Here is a 21,458-nt window from a genome sequence, read left to right on the forward strand (position 1 = left end):
AACCAACTCGGACCCAATACTAACTCGGACCCACGACCAACTCGGACCCACCCTGAGTCAACTCGGACCCAACCCCAGGAGCGTGATTAACTGGTTGAAAATTTTTATTTTGTCCACTTTTACATTTTAGCATTTGGTAAATGACACTTTTGCACTGCATGCTGCCAAGCTGTAACGTCCTCTCTACACGTTATGCAGGGAGACAGTGGCACAGGCTTCCCAGAATCTCTCCGTTTTCCAGATCCAGATCACTAGCAGAAATCGAATGAACTTTCACCAAACAACCCCCAAAGTTTTTGTTGCAATAAAATGCCACAGATAGGCCCTTCTGATGTACATAAGAGATGCTGCATACGTACAACAGATACTGCAGATACACATCAATGTCACGAACATTGGACCTTTACTGTGTCTAATGGTGTTATCCTCCACCCCACTTTTCAATTTTTTTTTGGCCTGGCAAGTCTTACACCTCCACCTTGCCCCATTCTCTCCCCACCCCCAATACCGGCAAGATGGAGGAATTCATCCATACAGGCCTTAACTGACTGTCCAAATAACGCAAATAGGTTGGTAATTTCGAACAACACAAATCAAATCATTTTAAAATAAAAATGTGGAATATTTCCTATTGGCTTAAACTTGGAGACGGTTTTGAAGCGTCGTATGTCTGCTCGCGAGCTCATTATTAATATTTTGTGATCCCACGGTTTGTTATTTTCTACAATAAGACGTGCCATAATCACGAGGGATCATAGAATGTATTTATATAAATCCCGAATTTGGGATTGATAGTTTCCGGTTCAGAGTATTTCTTTCACAAAAAGCCCCACAACGCGGGCCTATTTTGGATAGAGGAAGGCGGCTACATTCATATGAGCGCATAGTTTTTACTACTATTAGGGGGTATCTTCGGGAAAAGACGAATAAAAAAGTTCATAAAATTGAAATGAAAAGTGATAGATCTGTCCATAATCTTGAATTTCCAACGAAAAAATGAAGGCCAACCTCTTCGCGAGGTTCAAGAGTCAGCGCTATTTCGGTCTACGGGCGCGTAAGATTCAGTGGGTCCGAGTTGACTCGTGGTGGGTCCGAAACGGCGTGGGTCCGAGTTGGCGTGGGTCCGAGTTGGTTGTGGGTCCGAGATGGTGGTGGGTCCGAGTTAGTATTGGGTCCGAGTTGGCGTGGGTCCGAGTTGGTCCTGGGTCCGAGTTGGCATGGGTCCGAGTTGGAATGGGTCCGAGTTGGTTTGGGTCCGAGTTGACCTGATCCCTGAGGGAAGCTACATTGCAACCGGGGGTGCATGCCGTAGTGATCGATGTATTAAGCGATTATCTATAGTGACGATAAAGTGACGATCGAGCTCACTGACATGAAAAGTGCCCCCTTCTGTTGAAAAAATGAGATGTTTTGGCTGAAAACAATGGGTGGATCGTGCAAACGTAGCCCATGATCAACTACATGCACATCGACAAGAATCATAATACCAGAGCACTGATTTGATATTATTTTCTTGTCGATATTCTAATCACGGTGATACGTAGCCCTTCCATATTTCTCTGATCAACTACATGCAGATGTTTTGGGCTTCCAACTTGAGTGACAGCAGAGTTCAAGTTATGGTTGAAAACTTTTGGCCTTATTGCTCGAGAACGGTGGGGGATACCATCGTTCATATAAATGTCAGCTTTCCCCGGTCAAGTACTCACTTTTTTCTGAGCTGGAGGAAGTTGTTTTAGTGGGATATACTAAAAATATAATTGGCTAGCCAACCATAAATTGAAAAGAAATGGAAAGATGAAGTACAAGACTAATGTAACTTGTTTCAGAGAATATGTCGACTTGCTTCTAACTTGCCCTGACCGTCACATTATTTTCAATGGGGTCTGAATGATTACCGTATATCCGTACTTTGATTGGAATGGCACGGTGATTCAGCAGATTTGCGAAGTACGCTACAATGACTTTTGGACGTCGGACAGGAAATTTGCATACTATTTACCGCCATACACAACTTTTCACGTGCGTACGAGAATATATAGTTTCACTTGAATACATGTTAATGAAAATGATCACGTACGTATACGTAGTACGTGAAACTGCGTACGTGCGTGAAATGAGTAATGTTGCAGTTTACTAATAATTGGCGTTGACACGGGAGGATAAATGGTGGGGTGGACGGTGGAGAATGTTTGAATTTCGACGCACCGTAAAAGCTGATTCTGGTAATTATATGAGAAAGTGTATTGATACGATGAAGATTCATTTAGGGCAAACTTTCAGTTTGCGCACGGTATGCACTGGCTTGAACCCCCCCCTGTACGCAGGGTGTAGGCAACGGCACCAACCCCCTCCCCTTCATGCATAAGTCACGGTAGTTTATGAACGGCCCCATCACAAATGACCTCCGCTGTTACAAAATTAATTGAACACGAGGGGGCGCTGTTAACTGAATGATTGTTCTTGAATTTATGTACCCTGGGCCCTTTTCCAATACTCGACTTGGGCTACGTCGGAGGCTTCGCTTCCAAAACCAATCCCCGATTGTGGGCCTGAAGCGTTTAGATCAAATTGGATTACTGTAATTTCTGGCTCTCTTGCATCTTTATTTGATGTTTTGTGGCACTATTAAACTAATTAGTGCGCTTACAGCTTCAAAGTCAGCTAGTTAAAAAACAGTTGAAGCCTGAGACGGAGCCGAATTGAGTATTGGAAAACGGCCCTGGTATATGTGAAAAGGAGACTCCCAAACACAGGCGTCAAGTATTATTACAAAACAAAAACAAATATTAGTGCTTACACTGCTTCATTGATTGGAGAGCTGTACTAGTGGGAGCAAATTCATCAACTAGCCACGTGATAAAAGCCCAGTGGGTTTTAAAAGTTGGATCTGTGTCCTTGCTCTATGGACATGATGGATAACACCATGGAGGAATGGATAAGCCATAGAGCAAGGATCTGTTCCTTGCCCTATGGATAAACTTTAATAAATAAGTCATTAGATAAATGCAAGAGTTTCCAGATACACAGATTCGGCTTTTGTTCCATCCAGCCATTTTGCAGCAGCCCATGGGCTAGGGGATCTACATTCTATAACCTGCGGAGTGAACACGGTAAAAGTGCCCCTTTTCTTGTTTTTGTATCGGCGAGTCACCCTGACAGGTAACTTAAATGGCTAAATTAAATACTTTATTGTTTGAAACGTGTAAAAAGCCAAAGCACAAGGCAAGAAAAAATCATTAGGAAAATAAAGTGGGCAAAACACATGAACCTCTTTTGTTTACTTGGCCTATCTTATTATAGTTAATTTCACTTAATGTGTTGGTTAATGGAGACTGCCAGTTGCCATTTCCGGGCCCACTATTGTATTTCAGAGACAATTTGAATTACAAACCAAAAAATGTCACCTTAATCCAATTTTCTTATTTGGCCTTTTTTCTGGACATGGATAGTACTTCTTTTGACTGGTTCACAGAAGACATCGAGGAAAACAGCGATGACAGATAAAGAAAAAACATATATACAGTACATGAATATGAACTAGCAAGAGTAATTCTTGTCCCATTTGGAGAATTTTATTTCTCAATTTTTTTCTTTGAAACAATTACATTTTCCATAAATTAACAATAACAGTGCATTTACATCATGGCTATCCTGGTTCTGCATTTCGTGTTTTAAGCATTCACTCTCCTTTCAACTCGTGGTATGCTTTTTACTATTAAATTAAAAAAATCAGGGACACATGGCAGAAATCTCCAAGTTAATTAAATATTACATGTACTGGATTTTACCATTCCACCTAACACACTTATTTCAGCTGTTGGGGGGAAAAAAGGCTGCAATAAAGGTAGTGCCAAAACAATTCATTATATTCTGGTGAGCATGAAAGGTACATGTCAATGGTCAGGCAGTAACACTTGTTATACATATGAAGTGTGGACATTCCTTTGTTCTCCTGTGGTTAAGGTAAATGCTCCTTATCCCACTAGGATAACTCTTGGGTTCCAGCTGGATTTTTGATGATGATTTCCTGGCCAGTTCCTCTTCATTTTGCCACAGATAACCTTGACCCCAAAACTGCCTCTGAAACTGTTTTTCAGAGAGGGGAAACCTTGTGTGGACATGTGCAAGTCCACACAATGCCATCATACCCTGTATTATGTGGACTTCTTTTGTGCAGAGGTCTACACTATGTATGACACGCCTGTGCAGTCATCTTTCCATCTGTAGTTTGCGTCAGCTAGTTGCGATGGTGCTCATGTGACACTCCCCATGTATCATAGCCTTCCCTTTACTCAGATTTGTAACAAGGGTTGAGTGGAGGGCAGCCACGAACCTAACTTCCTTTGATACAGCTCGCCACGCTATTGGAGTAAAGAATGGAATACAACTTATTCTTTAACTGCTGTACTTATAAAAGTAACCATTGCTGTTCAACTGTGCATGACAGTGGGCAAATTCCATTGTTTCCAGCTACAAGGCGCACATACCTGGACATTTTGTTGTGGCTTTGAACTTTCCCGCAGCGCACCCTCAAGACACACTGTGTCCACTTTCCACATTGAAGCTTCAAAATGATCAATAATCGAATAAATATATATGCAATTCATGTCCACAAACTGAACTTCACTGGAACAAAACGACAAACTTCACTAACTAGGCTATATACACGAATTGCACTTGCTATTCTTTGGAATGTCCCCGAGTACTTTGTGGAAGCGCAGTTCTCAACATGCACTGAAGCTGATACCAACAATAGATGTATTCAGGATGAAGTGACACTTTTAATCAACACATGTAGATGATAATCCAACCATTTGTTCTCCGCACTGACATGCACTTTAAGTACAGCTGTGTAAACATTTGACAAAAATTTCTTTTCCCTGCCCCCCCATAATAATAATAAAAAAAATTGCTGACAGATCCTAGGCAGTGGAAAATGCTCCCTGCTTGCCCTAACTAAACTGTACCTCATCAGACTTACGTGTATAGTATGCGCGCTCACTACTCGCAATCAGTGGCACCACACTGTTTGGTTGGCTTGGGTGACTGCCGTACTCAATACCGTACAATCAATTCTCAACTTCAAGAGTAATGGTTTGAGACCGTGACTTCGTACATGTACTAACCAGTGTTGTATTTGAGTCCATCACAAGTCCTTTCACAAGTAGTCCAGACACAAGTCCCTTCAAAAGACCAGTCATAAGGAATAGGGTGAACAATGACAAAAGAATGCTTCTGTCACAGCTCATTTGAATAGCTTGTAATGGACTTACAGGGACTAGCAACGGACTGGAATACAACACTGGTAGCCACTTCAAATTACATTGTATTTAGTGTTGATTCCTTGCAGTGCCAATTAATGAATTTTAAACATGGGCCGACTTGCAACATTCAACAAAGATGAGGCTCTCGAGAATAGAAACTTCCAGTATTGCATTTTCGCCAAGGATTCCCTCCATTTTCTTTTCGTCTTTTTATCTTTTGACTTCAAAGTGACCGGTAAGCCTCTGATGGAATTCAAATAATTCTAAACATTTGGGAACCGCTCAAGCCTACACTACTTCCCTTCCAATACTGTACCATTCATGTACACTGAGAATTTAAACTGATCGATTAAAATCCAACTACATGTATGGATGACGCACTGAAAGTTATTGAAAAGACAAAAAGTATGTAAACCTGGTATTAAGGTGGAATGGTCAGCCACATGCAAACTTTGTGAGTCATTATAACAAATGACAAATACCTGGCTAGCTCTTACCTCCTGTTGAAAAATCAGCCAATATTGCAACTAAGTTACACAATGTACATTTGTACATGTACAGTACATGTTATTAACATACCGGTATGCCAGTTACCAAAAGTTATAATTGCTCCCCCCCCATAAACCCTGTCAATATCCCCCCCCAAAGGTTACCCCTTTCAATAAATCACTCTTCAGTTAGGAGACCAACACACTTGACATTTCCTGTGCCCTTTGTAAAAATGCACACACATGCAACTCATCACGACAGTACGCCCTCATACCTTCTACTGACACTATTCAAAGTTCAAACACTCATGTACTGTAACACCTGTCTTGTGTATTGGACAAATGCCATCAGTACAATCTAATAACAAATTAATAATCAATTTCCAGTTTCAGCCCTCAAATTTTCCACATGCTCCAACTACATGAACATGTGGCCAGCCTGATGGAGATTTTGGAATCCCCTACAGCTGATTATTAACAGTCCACATGTACACATTATAAGTGAATCATATAAAAACATAACACATTCTGAAATAAATATTCTTATATTGTGTTGAAATAAATAAAAATGTCAAAATATACATACATGTACATATTACCAAAGTCAAGCAATTTTTCACAACCCCCCCCCAAAAAAAACAGGCAGAGTTACATTTGTACATCATGTTAGCCAGGATGTAATACTGTTTCCTCCGTGATAAAGACACTGCATGGAGCAACATGTGCATGTTGGTAACATTCTTTCAAGTCCATGTATTGTGGATAGTAACCGATTTCCATGCACATGTCGTGAATGTGCACATGTACGGTGCATGTATGCCTCAGTCAGTTGGTACACTTGATCTTATCCACATTGTCATGTGCACTCCTTTTTAGTTCGTTCATCTGAACTAACAAACTGCTCAAATCCTCCATCTTGTTTTCCTGCTCAATGTAGGCTTGGCATTTAAACTCATTGTACATTGCACAAGCAGAGCACAAGCTTCCTGGACTAGGATGGTAAGACAAAAGTTAGTTTGTGTCAATAGATTGAAAGATTTGATTCAAACTTGTTTACAATTAGACATATCGAGGTGTACATGTACAGGTATTTGTTTACTCCGAAAATAAGATAACATTTCAATATGTGAACAGTTTTTAGGACATCAGCACCATCTTCATGAAACTACCAAAAATATATAACAGTTAAGATACACTTACAAGTATGTGGATTATCTACAAGTATGGCTACAGTGGCTTGTCTTTCAACAAAACGTGGGGCAGGTCTAAGGGCAGGTGCGCAGCCTTTTTAAAAACTGTCAGAAAACAAAGAATACCTGAAAATGGCGCAGTGCAAATCTGCGATAGCTGATGTTATGAAATTAGCTTACATGTACCTGACAGGTGCTTTTGAAAGCATTTGGCTGCCGGAAATACCCTTTTGCAACCAAATACTTATTTTAGAACTTGACTTGGTGATGTGTGGAAAAAGATCAGTACATATCAACAGCATTGTACATGTTGTAAGGACTGGGCACAAAAGCTGAAAAATAAAAAAAAATATCACTCCTCAATCGAAAATAGAGACAATTAACAAATTCACAAAATGAATGGGATTAGCTGACGCAAATGAAATGACAATTTCCACATATGTAAAAAATACTTGCAAGAGAACTAATTTCTTTTGACGTGTGAACTATGAAATCATTGACAGGGGCTATTCAATACGACAGATAAGGCATTTTTTTTACACATGCATGTGCGACAAACAAACATGGAATTGGGACCATGAACACCTTCAGCTGTAAACTGCTATCAACACTTATTAAGTGCCATATTGATGCTGCATTCTGTGCACATTCAGCTGAAAATTGGTTATGCACACTATGCCACGAACACAACTGGAGCATGCAGGTTTCCTACATGTACATGTACTTACTACTATCTAACTCGTATTTCTTGGCTCTTGTAAGTTATAGAGCAAGCACGTAGGCCTACCGGTAAAGTTCCCACCTGGTGCTCTTACAAACATACATCCTAACAACTTTGACAAATTACAGCTTGTCAAAAGCTTATCTCTTGCCTACATCCACTTGACAACAAACAAACAAACCATTACATGCTTCCATTTCTGATGTATCAGTGCATCAGCACCACTGCAGGTGGCGGTACTTACTACATACCGGTATTAATAAGAAGTTTATGAATCCAGTTTGTGGATTCTGACAACGTAAACCATGGCTGCTCGCATGGCAAAGCACTGAAACCGGTAGCACAAAAAGGCATCCAACCAATAGACACTAGCAATCAGTGGTGCATGACTGTGCTAATGCATGACCTACTGCTTGCTTAGATCTGTTAAACATATGCAGCAAAATCATGAGACAAATTTGCACGTGACTGTAAACTTTGACTTCCTTAGAATTGATCTACGTACGGTATTCATATTATGAGAACAGTCGTAACATTTAATTCAAGTTTGGGCAAATCATACTACATGTGCTAGTCAGCTACATGGACGTAGCCAGTCTATTTCTTGGCAGCCTGCAATTAGGCAAGGACCATGTGCGTCAGCATTGTGTGTGAGGTACATGTACATGTATGGCCAAAACAATTTACAGGGCACTACAGTGTACTTCTGAAGCCTTTTTAAATTTCATTGCTGATCTTAAAGTGCAACCATATTGTGGATAACTGTCATGTGCAATTGACAAAATTCAATGCCATTTAATGCTAATTATGCAGAATAATAATGGAAAGATTCAGAGTTTGCATTGTTGAACATTGGGACTAAATTACAGTCCATTTTTTTCACTGTCTTATACTATCTGACTCTTACTTTATGAAGTGTTGTTTGCATGTGTGTAGTGGTTAACAACAACTAGGCAAATAACATGGGAACTTTTTATAAAATATACATGTATTGTATCTTGCATAAAGTGTTTCATTCTGAAAAGTTAGATTCGGTATGTGTATGAGCACATATTGCATAATAGCATACAGTTTTGACTAGAGTAAGAAGTTCTTGATGACAGCCTGTATGGATCTACGACAAACGGGACACGGTTTCCCTCGATGATGGAGTTTCTTTGCACAAGGGTAACAGCAGACTTGGTGACCGGTGCGCCCGTGAATGATACTAGCCGTTTTCGGTCGAGTATAACAAATAATGCACAAGTCGTTGTAGTGTTTGGTTACAACATTTGCGGGTGCGGATGAGGGGCCAGCCCCGGGATCACTCTTCTCGGTCTGCAGAGAATGTGGCACGGCTCCCTTCCCCACATGCGGAATGGAAGAGGCGCTACACTTGAATGTTTTCAGCAGGCTGAGGGAGAGTCCATTTTGCTCAGGAAGGTCTGAGCCAGATGCTGATCGCTGTCTCTTTCTCGGTGGGTGGCTGCTTTTATTCTTTAGTTGGCTTTTCGGAGGACATTCAGAACTGGCAGCTGGCACTGTTGATGATGTGCTGAAGCTGAGATTGTTAGTTTTCATGCTCTCTTGGGTCAAACCGATTCCGGAGTCTTCCCTTTGCTGAATGCCTGCTTGTGTGTTTCGTGACTCCTCCACTTCCGACTGTATGTCTGAATCCACTTGCTGACCAGGTGAATCCTGCGTGATGAGGACAGTATCTTGGGAGTTGTCTCCTTGCTCGTCGCTGACTTGCTGGTGTTTACGTTCTCCAGACCTTGTGACACCCGTGCCTGCTTCGTCTTCACTATCATTCTTCCCATCAGTCATGTCCCCATCCAGGTCAGGGGTCAAGCCATCAGCGAAGTCACGTGACAATCTAGGCAGCTCTTGGCTGGGCTCGGTGATGCAGAGATCAACATTCTGAGGATCCTGCATCGGTGAAGTTGGCCTGATTTCAACTGGCAGGGCACCAGTTGTCACACTGCCGGCAGCACATGGAGTCTGTGCTGGGCACCAGGGAGACAGTGGGTTGGTATTTCCGGCAGGGGCTGAGAAAGATCTCCGTAGGGGCCGGTTAGAATTTTGTAGTCTTTCTTTCAGGGTCATTCTCTGGTTGTCGGGCAACCAGCCTTTGCGTAGGGCCCAGCAGCGGCTGCAATAGCGCTTGAATGGAGAGTTGCGCATGCTGCACTCGGTGCACTCCCACTTGTCCATGTCCGAAATCTCAGTATCAGTGGTGTCCTCATCACTATTGTCGGCAAAGTGTGAGTCACCACTGTCTTCCCCTTGCAAAAGAACATCATACACCATTTCGGTACCACTGCTGTCATCATCGGAGCTGCCTTTATTAATGGTATAATCATCACTGGAGTCAGATGGTACTTCGTACTCGACTGGTGTTCCCTCATCCTCGTCCACAAACCACAGGTCATCAGACGAATCGGCAACAATGGCTGTATCACAGTCCTGAATACTGAGAACCTCACTGCCTTGAGACCGCAGTTCCTCGCTGGGATGGTACAGCACACAGTACCAAGGTCGGTTGGCAACTTTGTCAGTCTCTGAGAAGGATGATGTGTTTTGACGACTGGTCATGTGTGCGTAGTCTTCAGAGGAATCGGAGGTTAGCCGGTTCTGTTTTCGTTTGTGCCCACGACTGAATGGTGACCGCACCATGGACAGTCCTGGGGCAACTGGTGCTGATGGAGTTGGCAAGTCCGAGGCAAGCGGGGCCTCAGTAACAAGGCTCACTTTGCTCTGTGATGCTGTGACAGTGCACGGAGTCGATGTTGATCTCTTCGACATGGTCTCCTTCACTAGCGAGATCTTGGGTGTCGCCAGTGGAGCCTGGATATGTTGTCTGATGGCACTAGGAGTAACTGTACAGGGCATTTGATCACTCAGTGGTATCCTTGCACTGCCAATGTTTAACTCCGATGAAAATGGGGATTCCTTTGGAGCTGAGGTGACAGACACTGACGAGAGGTCACGATTAGATTGAAGTGGCCTGGTTACATGTGCACCATCAGAGAGATCCTCTCCTCTGAAAGCAGCCGATTCAGTGAAACTGGCTTCCCCACTGGTCCTTTTCATTGCAGAGAGTGATTTACTGGTGCTATCCACTTGTTTCAGCCTGTGTGTTGCCGACGGCAAAGAGTGGGGAGAGGGGGCGGTGGCTGAACGTGTTGGGACAGCAGATGGTCTTGCAACATCTGTTTGTTGCGCCTGATGAAATGTGTAGTACAGTGTACGCTGCTGTCTCTGAAATGCATCATTGTGTTGTGTTTGAAAGTCTGGGGACTCTCTCAACACTGACATGTTCTCAAAAAGCAGTTTTCTTGCATCTTTTATTGTGAATGTCGGAACACCAAACACCTTACCCAATGGATCTTTCTCACAGTAAACTCTTTTTGGGTCTTGCTGGACATACAGTTGGCGACTGCTAATGTATTTAATGAGATAAGACAGCACTTGCCTGGCCGTAAGAACTGGTCCTTGAGCCCCGACTGTCTGAAGCAATTCCATGAACTTGGGCTTTGGCTGCACGAGGATGTCTCTGCTCGGGAGTTTATGTTCAGGCCGTAGCTCACTTGCGAGAACAGTTGCCATAGCGATTGCCGCCTCCTCACGGGATGGTGCTTTGGATGATGATGTGGCAATGATGGTTGGCATGGTTGGCCTACAGGTAGCTGTTGTGACCTCTACCGAGGAACTATGGGAACTGGAAGACCGTTTTTGGTCCCCATTATGATGACAGTGTTTTGACCGCCGCCGTTTTTTGGAGACTGGCGTTTCACTTTCCATCTTGCCCAAAATGTTCTGCAATAAAAAATACAAGTGCAAATGACGATGCCGTACATAAACGAGTGCGCCTGATCCATAGATCTGTCTCTTACAAGTATGATATGCATATGCCAACAATAAAACGCGCTAGGTCGAAGACCGTAATGATATTTACCGTGTTCCAACAAGTCTGCAGTAGGCATGTTCAAACTTGCCCGTAGATGAACGTGTAGATCGGTGTATACAGCAATATTAAATACTACGTGGTAAATGCGGGGGTGTTCCTGATTCAGTGGCACTGCGCCAAAATCTTACTCTAGTCTAGACATGCTAGATGGAAAACATCGACCCAGACATGTTTTTGACGATACTGCCGACTTGTAACAAATAATACGTCATTTCAGAGACAAGAGGCAGACGTTTTGTGATGAAAATGTTTGCAGAAACAAACATCGATCAGATAGCCTCGGCGCTGGTGCGCGACATCATATTTCTCATTGTTACGGACACGCCATGACTAGCCAAAAACCCGGATAATGAAGTGCGTGGGTACCAGGCACTGATATTTGGACAAGTTTTACATGCACGCGGCTGGAAATTCCGTAAAGGTTCAGCAACTTTAGCTTTTGAAATATTTGCACTAAAAAATAATGGTAACCTATACGACAGAGGTTATTTCAACCATTTGTGTAAACATGACACGACACAGTGTACTGAATTTTTTTTTTTACATCTTCGGACACTGCAACAACATGTATTGGCGCCACCGTGGATCCTGGGAATGACAATGATGGAATACCATGTCATTACTTGAACATGCATGGAGAACATGCTTGGACTTGAATGAAACTTTCTAAATATACAGAAATATCTGGAAGTAGGAAATCGAAGGAGACTGTGCACATTCCACTGGGTGCATTGGAGGGCATACCGGTATGCCCTTTATCGCGTAGTGAGTTAGTAAATTCTCAAGAAGGTGACGTTAACGTTAATGGTTAAACCAGTGGCGTGGCTTAATTACTGCGGGGGGGGGTACGAAGGGCACCAGCTTTCAGTGGTGTGGTTTAATATTTTGAGGCATTAACCGTTTGTTAGCCTTGTTCGATATCCATTCATCCGTTTTTAGTGGGGAGGGGGGGGGAAGACGTGGCTACGCCCCTGTGTTAAACGTCGGGCAGTGTTGATCTCTTCTCTACATTTTTGCAAGCTGAAAAAGAACAGCAAAGACTTTAAATAAAGATCTCTAAATGAGTGCTATGCCATCCAATATTTATGCACATTGCCTCGGATTTTGTTTCATTATTGTCTATATTAGCCATTGCCTAGTTGCATGCAACTTAATGCACAGGGAGGGGAACAAGAACATTCTTATATTCTCATCCCCCATGGTCGTACGGTCAGTAGTCGGTTCGTCCGTACATAACACTGTACATGTACATGTACAATACATGCATGATATACGCTTGCAGTACACTCATCCTCCTTAGATAGGGCATGGAGGTAGAATGACTGGTTTATCCATATTTATCAGTGGGTTTCGGGCATACAATTTCTTTTTCAAGTGGCTAAAAACCACACACGTCCGCACAGGAGCAAATCCCACATTTATAATATGAGCTATAGCTAAGAATGTTTCACATATGACGGGGAGGGAGTGATGGCGGGGACACTTATTTGGCAGCGCTTGAGAATAATATGTGCCAAGGCCGTGTCCGAAATTATCTCTTATGGCTACGTCTCTTGGAATGCCTTACACTATACTATACTAGCGCTTAACTGAGCTAGCCGCGCCTGGCGCGCGCCTGCGGATCAGAGTCACGTGTTAAGCTCAAACAGGTCATCTGAGGTCAGATAAAAAATGGCGATCGGCAACAAACACTGAACAACACCATGAACAAGCATAGGCAAGAACAAGAAGGCAGCATGTAAGTGAACGACAGAACAGTGGGATCGCAAATATTATGAGAGATACGTTACGGGACAACTAGCCTACCCAATAAAAAATTAAGGTAATGTCTGTTATGTCACTTTGCCAGCATGGTCAGTGAGTGTTTTCCCCACAAATTCAAGACTTTTCCGAATGTTCATGATGTTGGCACTCAGTCATTAAAATAGCAGTAGCCGGGACCAGGTAGCAGTAGGGAGGGTCATAAATGTTAGAGCTATTTTTTCTGTTTTCATTTTGATGTGATCTTGGAGAGGATGCCATAAGAAACACTTCGATATAAGTTTGGATTCCATCCGTCCGTGCAAAGCAAAAAATACTGATTTAAAGTACTTGACTTAGGGATATTTTGAGATGTTCTGGGACTTTTTTGTGCATGTAATGCAGAGCAAACTGACTTTTTGTACACAAAAATGAGTTTGGATTTTGATTGAAATGCTTAAAATCCATATTTTCATAAAATCTTTGTTTTTATTCGTGCCTTTTTTCAATGAATTAAATGTTGACTTCACTTGTAATTTCAAAAAATTTTAAATTGGAAATTAAATAGAAGAGCTAGACATGACTCGAATCACAATTTCCTATTTAAAAAAATGAGCTCCCAGATGAACAGTGCCCTCACTTATTTATGCATGTCCCTAAATACGGCATTTTGAAAAGTACCCAGCAATCGTACCAGAGAAAACCCTTGTTTGCGCTTTATGAAGCAAATCTTCCCCTAAAGACCCTGCTATCAGGCACAGGTGTATTTTGTATATATATGTATTTTGTAACCTATATTATTGGCAAAAAATGAGGTTTTCTCTACCATCCTCACCTTTCATCCCTCGACGATCTGCACACATCTGCATTCTCTGTGGCTGTACGTCATTTGACAAAAAGAGGTGGAGCCTATTCCCTCAATGAACGTGTGTGTTGCTTTGGATACCAGTCCCTATAATTCTGACTACTCTCATTAAGATTAATATGTATAGAGACGTCAGGGAAATTTGTGGTCAGGGAACCACACGAATGCAGATGTGCAGATTGTCAAGGGATGAGAGGTGAAGATGGTAGAAGAAACCTCATATTTTGCCAATAATATACATGTGGGTTAAACGCTACAAATACACCTGTGCTGGGTAGATCCATATAAGTTAGCTATTGTTTATAGGGTCTTTAGGGGAAGATTGGCTTCAGAAAGTGCAAATGGAGGTTTTCTCTGGTACGATTGCAGGGTACTGTTCAAAATGCCGTAGCATGTGGAACCATCAAAAAGATGGACCCAGTAAGGCCTATGGAGTAGTGCCTTACTGTTCAGGAAGTAGCCTAGCATCCAGTGGGCAAGTAGCAGCTGCCTAGGCTAAGTTATGCATGGTACGGTGGGCATTTGTCCGAGTACGAGTAACTCTACAAATTGTCTTCTTTAACATTTTGGTATGGTCGGGCAGTAGTAGAGTCCAAGTACCTTCTATAAGCTTTCCATTCCCATTAGGCATGTTAGGCCCTAGGCCTAATTCATTTCACTCAAAATAGCTTTTAGGCCCACCCCGAATCAAAATCCTCCAAATTCACCTCCAAACATGCCAAAAGTGGGAAAAGGGTCCCAAAATTCCAGTAATGATGGTAAGGTTTACTCACATATATGGAAAAAAAAGTGCAATTTCCCCTTCAAATCTGAAATGCTCGTCGTTGAGCTCAAAGTCACTACCAGTATCTTTTTCACGTAGCGATTTAAACTGTATGCAAATGTCCTGGAGACGATGTCACGGAGGAGGACTATTCACAAAAAAAGCATGCCATGTTGGCACATGTGTGCCAGCAAGTGACACCGTATCTGAGCGCCGCAATGTCCGATGTTCAGTTTTGATGTGATCACAGCTAACATTCGCTAGCTGTGACCCAACCTCATTCCCATGGGTATGATCTTGCTGTGCAGTGTTGGTTCCCACCGTGCCTTGTGCCATCTAACCCCTGGCATTATATAATTTAAATATCCCATTGTTTGGCATATTTAAGTCACACGTGTAGGCCTTTAGTCAGTGGTTTTATGCGCAACGCAGATTAAAAGCGCCTTTCCATATGTGCATCTACATGTACATGTACACTTGCAAATCTGTCAAACTTATTCCCAAGGGGATTTTGACGGCCAAACAACGCACAGGTGTGTGTTAAGTTAACGGAGCCAATTTTTGTGTCCGTGGAAGTGAAACACATGAATGTGTCTTGTGCGTAACGCACCCAAAAAAAGGTACATTATGGAAAGGTGCCTTTATGGGTGCATGTTGTGGAGGAGAATACGTGGGCACATACATGTAGCTTTTATGATATGCTTTATGTTTATGAGTATTCATCCTGAATAGCTAGTCGGCGTCATTTTCGAATTCTACACGATCAAGGGCTAGTGAAGAAACGTGCATGCACCCCTGGAGTCGAGGCTGGCTGTGACTGTATCAAAATTGTACACCGGACATTGTGGCGCTTAGGAATCAGTTGTCGGCGCACATGTGCCAACACGGCATGCTATTCGTGAATGGTCCACCATATCAGCGTGTCTTGACGTTGTCTTCAGGACATTAACGTCTGGTTTGAATTGCTATTCGAACAAGATGGTGACTTTGAGCTTGACGACAAGAGCGTTTCCGACGTGAAGGGGAAATTTCTCTTTTCTTCCCAAATGTGGGAAAACCTTACCATCATTATTGGAATCTCCAATTCTCACTTAATCCTAAGCCCTACGCATTAGACAGTTTAAGGACCATTTGGAGGTGAATTTGGAGAATTTTGATGCGGGCTTTGAGCTATTTTGAGTAAAATGAATCAATGGGATGGAGAGCCTAAAAGTACTTGGACACAACTATCAACTGACTGTGTCCATATGTCAAAAAAGGCGATTCGTAGTCCAAGTTACTCAGACTAGGTGGGCATAGGCCTGAACCATGGTGAGCAAATTGCTAGCGTAGCAAGTAACTACCGGGTAGTATAGGCCTTGTGTGATTTGCCAGGTTCTTTGCTAGAAGGTCTATCAAAAAGCAGAAGATTTTAGCGTTGGGATACATTCAAAACAAAACACAAAATCAAGAGAAAATGGTGACACAATCTGATTGCTTGATATTTTGCTTATTCTAGGCCTACAAATGTACGAAATTGCAATTTTCATAATAAAAAAAGCAAATGTGGACAAGGTGGAATTTAAGTCAACTCGGCCATGTCTGTCTATGGTCAACTTGATACCACTGCTGGAGTAATAGAAATAGTAGTAAAATACCCCGCCAGATGAAAATACACCCCTAAAATCACTGGCCAAAAGGTGGAATTGAGTTTGATGAAAAGTAAATTACTGACTCCCCTCTTGGCGGTTGTGCAGCTACAAAGTGGAAGTCTCCTTTTTTGAGAACAAAGCAGCACGAAATGAATCGACTCCCAGGTACGGTTGGTACTCCGAGTGTGTTTTTTAGTTACAAGGCCCAGCTCTTTTGTCCTATTTCTGTTACCCTGGCTATGCAGACAAACCCAAGGTGCGCGGTTCCGGAAACCTCAGAGGCAAGTGGAATACAGTTTCAATTATGATGCATGTCAACCGATCATTGACAAGACGTGCACATTTAGTGCAGATTACATTTTCAGTGATTGTGTTACAAAATCTGCGGAGAGTTGGAAGAATGTTCGAAGTACATGATTTTCTTTTTTGTGTATAAACCAATGTAACATGTAGGCTTTCTTCCTGGAATGACATTACAGTTTTGTGTATTATATGGAAATACTCATCAGCATAAAAATCCACAAGAAGTAAAATACCCTTTGAAATGGTGAAACAAAAGTTGAAAGTAAGGTTGACTGAGACACAAAGGTGCATTGTGAAGGTTTGTGCGAAAACAAATTGATCGCAGCCACCCTTTAAAAAGAAACAATTACGTTCTTCCTGTCACATGTCGGTGTTAAATGGCAAGAGAAAAGGATGTATTTGTACATGTTTCAGCAGAGCAGAGCTTGCTCTGTTGGTCATGATCTTTGCTTCATGTTACTTGTTTTATACTGTTTTAATAAGGACACTTCTAGAATTGAGGTGCTAGCCTAAGTTGTACATGTACATGCATTATTGGGTAAATGACAGTGCCCATGATGTACGTGCGTGCATACCAGATGGACATGTGTAAAGTGTGAATGTTCCTGTGCTAACATGTAGCTGGTGTGAGAATGAAATGGGTAGCACAAATCCTTTCATGTACGAACACGTTCTTTTTGAATGTCTGTTTGGAGTAGTGAGTGAAGATAATTGCCGATACTTTGTTTTGTTGATATGATATCCATCAGCGGAGCAAAACTAACCTCATTTTGCTGCAATGGATACGTAAAGTGTCAAAACCCAGTGTTATATTCGAGTCCATCACAAGTCCATCATACATGTAAGTCATTCAGTCTTAAGCCAATTCACAGGCTATTTAAATGAGCTGTGATAAAAGCATTCTCTTGTCATTGTTCACCCTGTTACTTATGACTGGCCTTGTTGAGGGACTTGTGACTAGCCTTGTGGAGAGACTTGTGACTGGACTTGTGAAGGGACTTGTGACTGGCCTTGTTGAGGGACTTGTGACTGGACTTTTGATGGACTTTAATACAACACCTAGGGCTGAATCTCACAAGGATTCCAAAACATTGGGCACAGAGCCTGAAACAGATCGGGCATGCAAATTATCCTATATATACATGTATGTCCATTGTCCAGCTTTTGATAACTACATGTACCATGTGGAACCAGGGATTTTTAAGACTCTAGCTATGCTAGCGCAGTTGGGTGTTTGTGGCCATGCGTGCTTTCACCCAGGCACGATCGTACACTATAGTGTGTTCCTGTAACGTGCATGTACATGTACCTTCAACGTACATGTACATTCACAGTGTACCTTCATCCAACTTTGGCAGGTTAAAATCCTGATCATTTGTGTTTTTCCAAAAAACAGAAATTATTTTTCATTATTGTTGATTTGACATTTTTGTCAAATGAAGCCTTAAGTCTTATCTAGTAATAGCAAGCATACATCCGCTTCTTTTAATTGTAAGTCAGAGTTTATTAAGTGCTGGCAAAGTTTCCTGTGTTTCAGGGCAACTTTGGCAGATTGCTGGGATTTAATGTAAAAACATCAAAAAGGATTGTAACAAAGTTTTGCACATGAAAACTCCTTCCAGCCAATTCTCCAGGTGTACTTTATGACAAAATACTTTCATAGTATCATTTGGGAGAATCTTACAGTATATCATTCATATAGTGTGTTACGAATATACTGTGTGACAACCACAACCAAGGGGTGTGGCTTGTGCCAAAGTTACCCCAGGGTGCCAAAGTTACCCTGGTTTATGGTACGCACACAGTGTTTATTGCTATTTTTTTGCTCATGGTAAAAGAATGTTAAACATAGTATATTTATTTTGCTGTCCTACTAATACATAGCCAATTACAAAGTCACGCTTTGTTTACAAGATTTGTGGGTATTTTATGGTTGAATTTAGAACTTACAAAAGCCATTTATGTTTCATGGTAACACTTCTTTTTTTTTAATAACAAAGAAAATCGTAACCCGGCTCTTCTACAATGAATGGTTATCTGCTTTGTCATGTTAATGGACAGTTTCCATGGGGTCGGCGGTGCTTATGCCCGGGCATTAAATGATGATTGACTTTCCAGGAAAATATTTGCAGACAAATTTATCAGGCATATCAGGTTACACAAGAATCTAAACAGATGATCTATTTCAGCTGGGAGCTGGTAAACATTTTTTTCCACAAGCCATATTGTTTATACGTTTATAAACAATCGGGAGTTTGACATGCATATAGCTTGTGGATGATTTTTATTTTCCATTGGCAATATCGCCGGGGAAAAAAAAATTGACTTTTACAAAAATCAATATCCTTAGCCCTAGAAGTGAGGTACTTGTACGTACACGTACAAAGCCTTGTTGGGAGTGCTAATAGTAAGTGTATTATACATATCAAATCCATTACAAAGGAGTTGCATAACAAGTTTGGCCACACTTAACTGGAGACAGTGATAAGTCAAATCACGGTCCTTTGTCTCGTGAATAACATGTGGCTCAACTCTGCAAGGCTGCACTATCTTCGATTGACTTGTCAGACTTTTGAAGAAAGGCAGTGGCGAAAAGTTGATATTGATGTAACCTCTTCTGCCCTTTGCAGCTTCCATGCCAACGCGAGGAAGAGAATGGCGCAGTGGCTCACAAGAGAGTAACCGGCAAGCTTGTCTTCACAAGCTGCGGTTTCATCCGAAACCTTCAGAGAGCACTTGGAACTCTTTCTACCGGCTGGACGTCCTCATCAGTATTTCCTTGACTATGATCAGTTGACCACAGGTTTGGGAGTTTTGAAGTTCAGAGCTGACAAAAAAAACCTATAAACCTGGCCTCACCATGAAAGGGGGGTTTTGTTCGTGTGTGTGTCACATGTGGATAGTCCTTACATTTATTCATGTGTTATGTCATCATGGGATTCTTGCGGAGGAAGCAGGAACCAATCATCAGTATTCAGTAGAGGACCAGTTGTCAGCTTGTGATATCTTCAATGAGACAGATGTAGTTCCCGACATTCAGATTGACTTTGCCACCCAGTTCGTTAGTAACGGTAAGTGCCTGTCAATTATTTCAGCTGTATGTAAACATTGTAGATTGAGGGGCTTCCATTCTTCTGTGACAGATACGTGACAGACTCTGCAAAAATGGCCCTTGGGCTTATGTGTGACAAATTGATTTTAAGTGATGCCCACGGATAGGGAGGCATTTGAATAAGGATTAAATTTGTGTATTTTGGACCTCTGTCACACATTCTATTCCCCAGATACAGTAAAATTTAGAATTGATCTCTGGCAGATGTACAGAATGGTCAGTTACATACAAAGGCATTACAAACAGGCATGGCATGAGTTAAGGGCTGTTTTTTGGCAGAGTGGGTCACATATGTCCTGCTTGCCCAAGTGATGTAAATGTACAAACATGTTTACGTTCAGTGTGCAACAAGGCCGAAGGTACATACACGAGATATCTTAGCATACAATATTAATAGACCGATTGCATCTGCTAAGTCACGTGACCTACAATGTACATGTATTGTGGGTATCAGACATCATTAAACATAGGGTCCTGAGTCTTCCCATAGCAAGGTGTGTCTTAATTGTCATTTGCTAAAATTAAAGCATGACAGTCGGTAAAGTACTTGGACTACTGATGTGCTGAGCACTATACCGAAAATCGGCATTATTATTTGGTAAAGAACACGTACGACTCACTTTGCTGTGGAAAGGACGCCATGTTTGTTGATGTGCGGTACCCACTATAGGTCACATAACTTAGCCGGCACAATCTGTCTGTGGTCAGTTTTGCGAGTGATCCCGATGACTTACTGCATAGTTGTTGACTTTCGGAGATTTTCCAGAGCGTTGTTTTTGCTTTTCGACAAAATGGCCGAATGGCCCAAATGTTTCAAAGCAACAGGAGTTTTAATGGTAGACCTTCCTGAATCCTGACCGCACAAAATGTATCTAAACATGTACGGTACACCTGCTAGAGCAAAGATGTCTCATTAATCTAATCATCCTTAAATATACATGTACATGTATACATGTACGTATACATTTGCAAAATGTTATATATTGGAATAGTGGTCTTGTACTATTTATAACTATGCACAGTAGGACAGTGTGCAGTACACATAGAACTCACTGTACGAAAAAAGAGAGGCCTACTTGTTCTTTTGTGCATCCATGTTTGTGCAGAAGCCTGAGATAAACTTGAAATTTTGTACGTCTGTTTGCATATCCGCATCTGCATTCTAAAACGACACGTTATTAAAACCGATACACCAAAACCTCAGTGCACAATCAGTAAATGAACGATTTACTCTTGCTCAGTGTCAAACATGCAAATGCGCATGTATAAACTGTACATAGATATTAAACCACATGACAGGAAATGGGCGGTATATCATTTGTAAATGTTGTGGTCGCGCATTGCATTTAGAGCACGTAATTCAGAATTCCTTTCATTTATATTATGTTCTACAGATGTGCGCATGAATTCAATTGGGAGGTGTCAAAGC

The 21,458-nt window shown here is 41.8% G+C and overlaps 2 protein-coding genes across 6 annotated transcripts in view; one reads left to right on the top strand and one right to left on the bottom strand.

Moving 5' to 3' along the window:
* Positions 1–3,553: 3,553 nt before the first annotated feature.
* On the bottom strand, positions 3,554–12,348 carry LOC110984766 (uncharacterized). Of its 2 annotated transcripts, XR_015425706.1 has the most exons (3): positions 11,604–12,348; positions 4,491–11,464; positions 3,554–4,364 (listed from the first exon to the last, which is right to left on the bottom strand). XR_015425706.1 is itself a non-coding variant. In XM_022245249.2 (2 exons), the coding sequence occupies exon 2, from the start codon at positions 11,447–11,449 to the stop codon at positions 8,744–8,746; it is 2,706 nt and encodes a 901-aa protein (XP_022100941.2). In that variant the 5' UTR covers positions 11,450–11,464; positions 11,604–12,348; the 3' UTR covers positions 3,554–8,743. The 2 variants fall into 2 exon arrangements, 1 of the variants encoding a protein (XP_022100941.2); XM_022245249.2 differs by having other exon boundaries at positions 3,554–11,464.
* A 905-nt stretch (positions 12,349–13,253) lies between these two features.
* Positions 13,254–21,458, top strand: part of mbtps1 (membrane bound transcription factor peptidase, site 1) — a 102,514-nt gene continuing 94,309 nt past the window's right edge. For 3 of the 4 annotated variants that reach the window (XM_087138094.1, XM_022245227.2, XM_087138095.1), the window contains exons 1-2: positions 13,261–13,437; positions 19,548–19,988. In XM_087138094.1, the coding sequence (XP_086994220.1) occupies positions 19,778–19,988 (211 nt within the window). In that variant the 5' untranslated portion in view covers positions 13,261–13,437; positions 19,548–19,777. Of the gene's footprint in view, positions 13,438–19,547; positions 19,989–21,458 lie in introns of all 4 variants that reach the window. The other variant, XM_022245228.2, reaches the window with a different exon arrangement.

This window comes from Acanthaster planci, linkage group LG06 (genome assembly GCF_054643075.1).
Source record: "Acanthaster planci isolate LZ-2023a linkage group LG06, COTS_SCS, whole genome shotgun sequence".
NCBI lineage: Eukaryota > Metazoa > Echinodermata > Asteroidea > Valvatida > Acanthasteridae > Acanthaster > Acanthaster planci.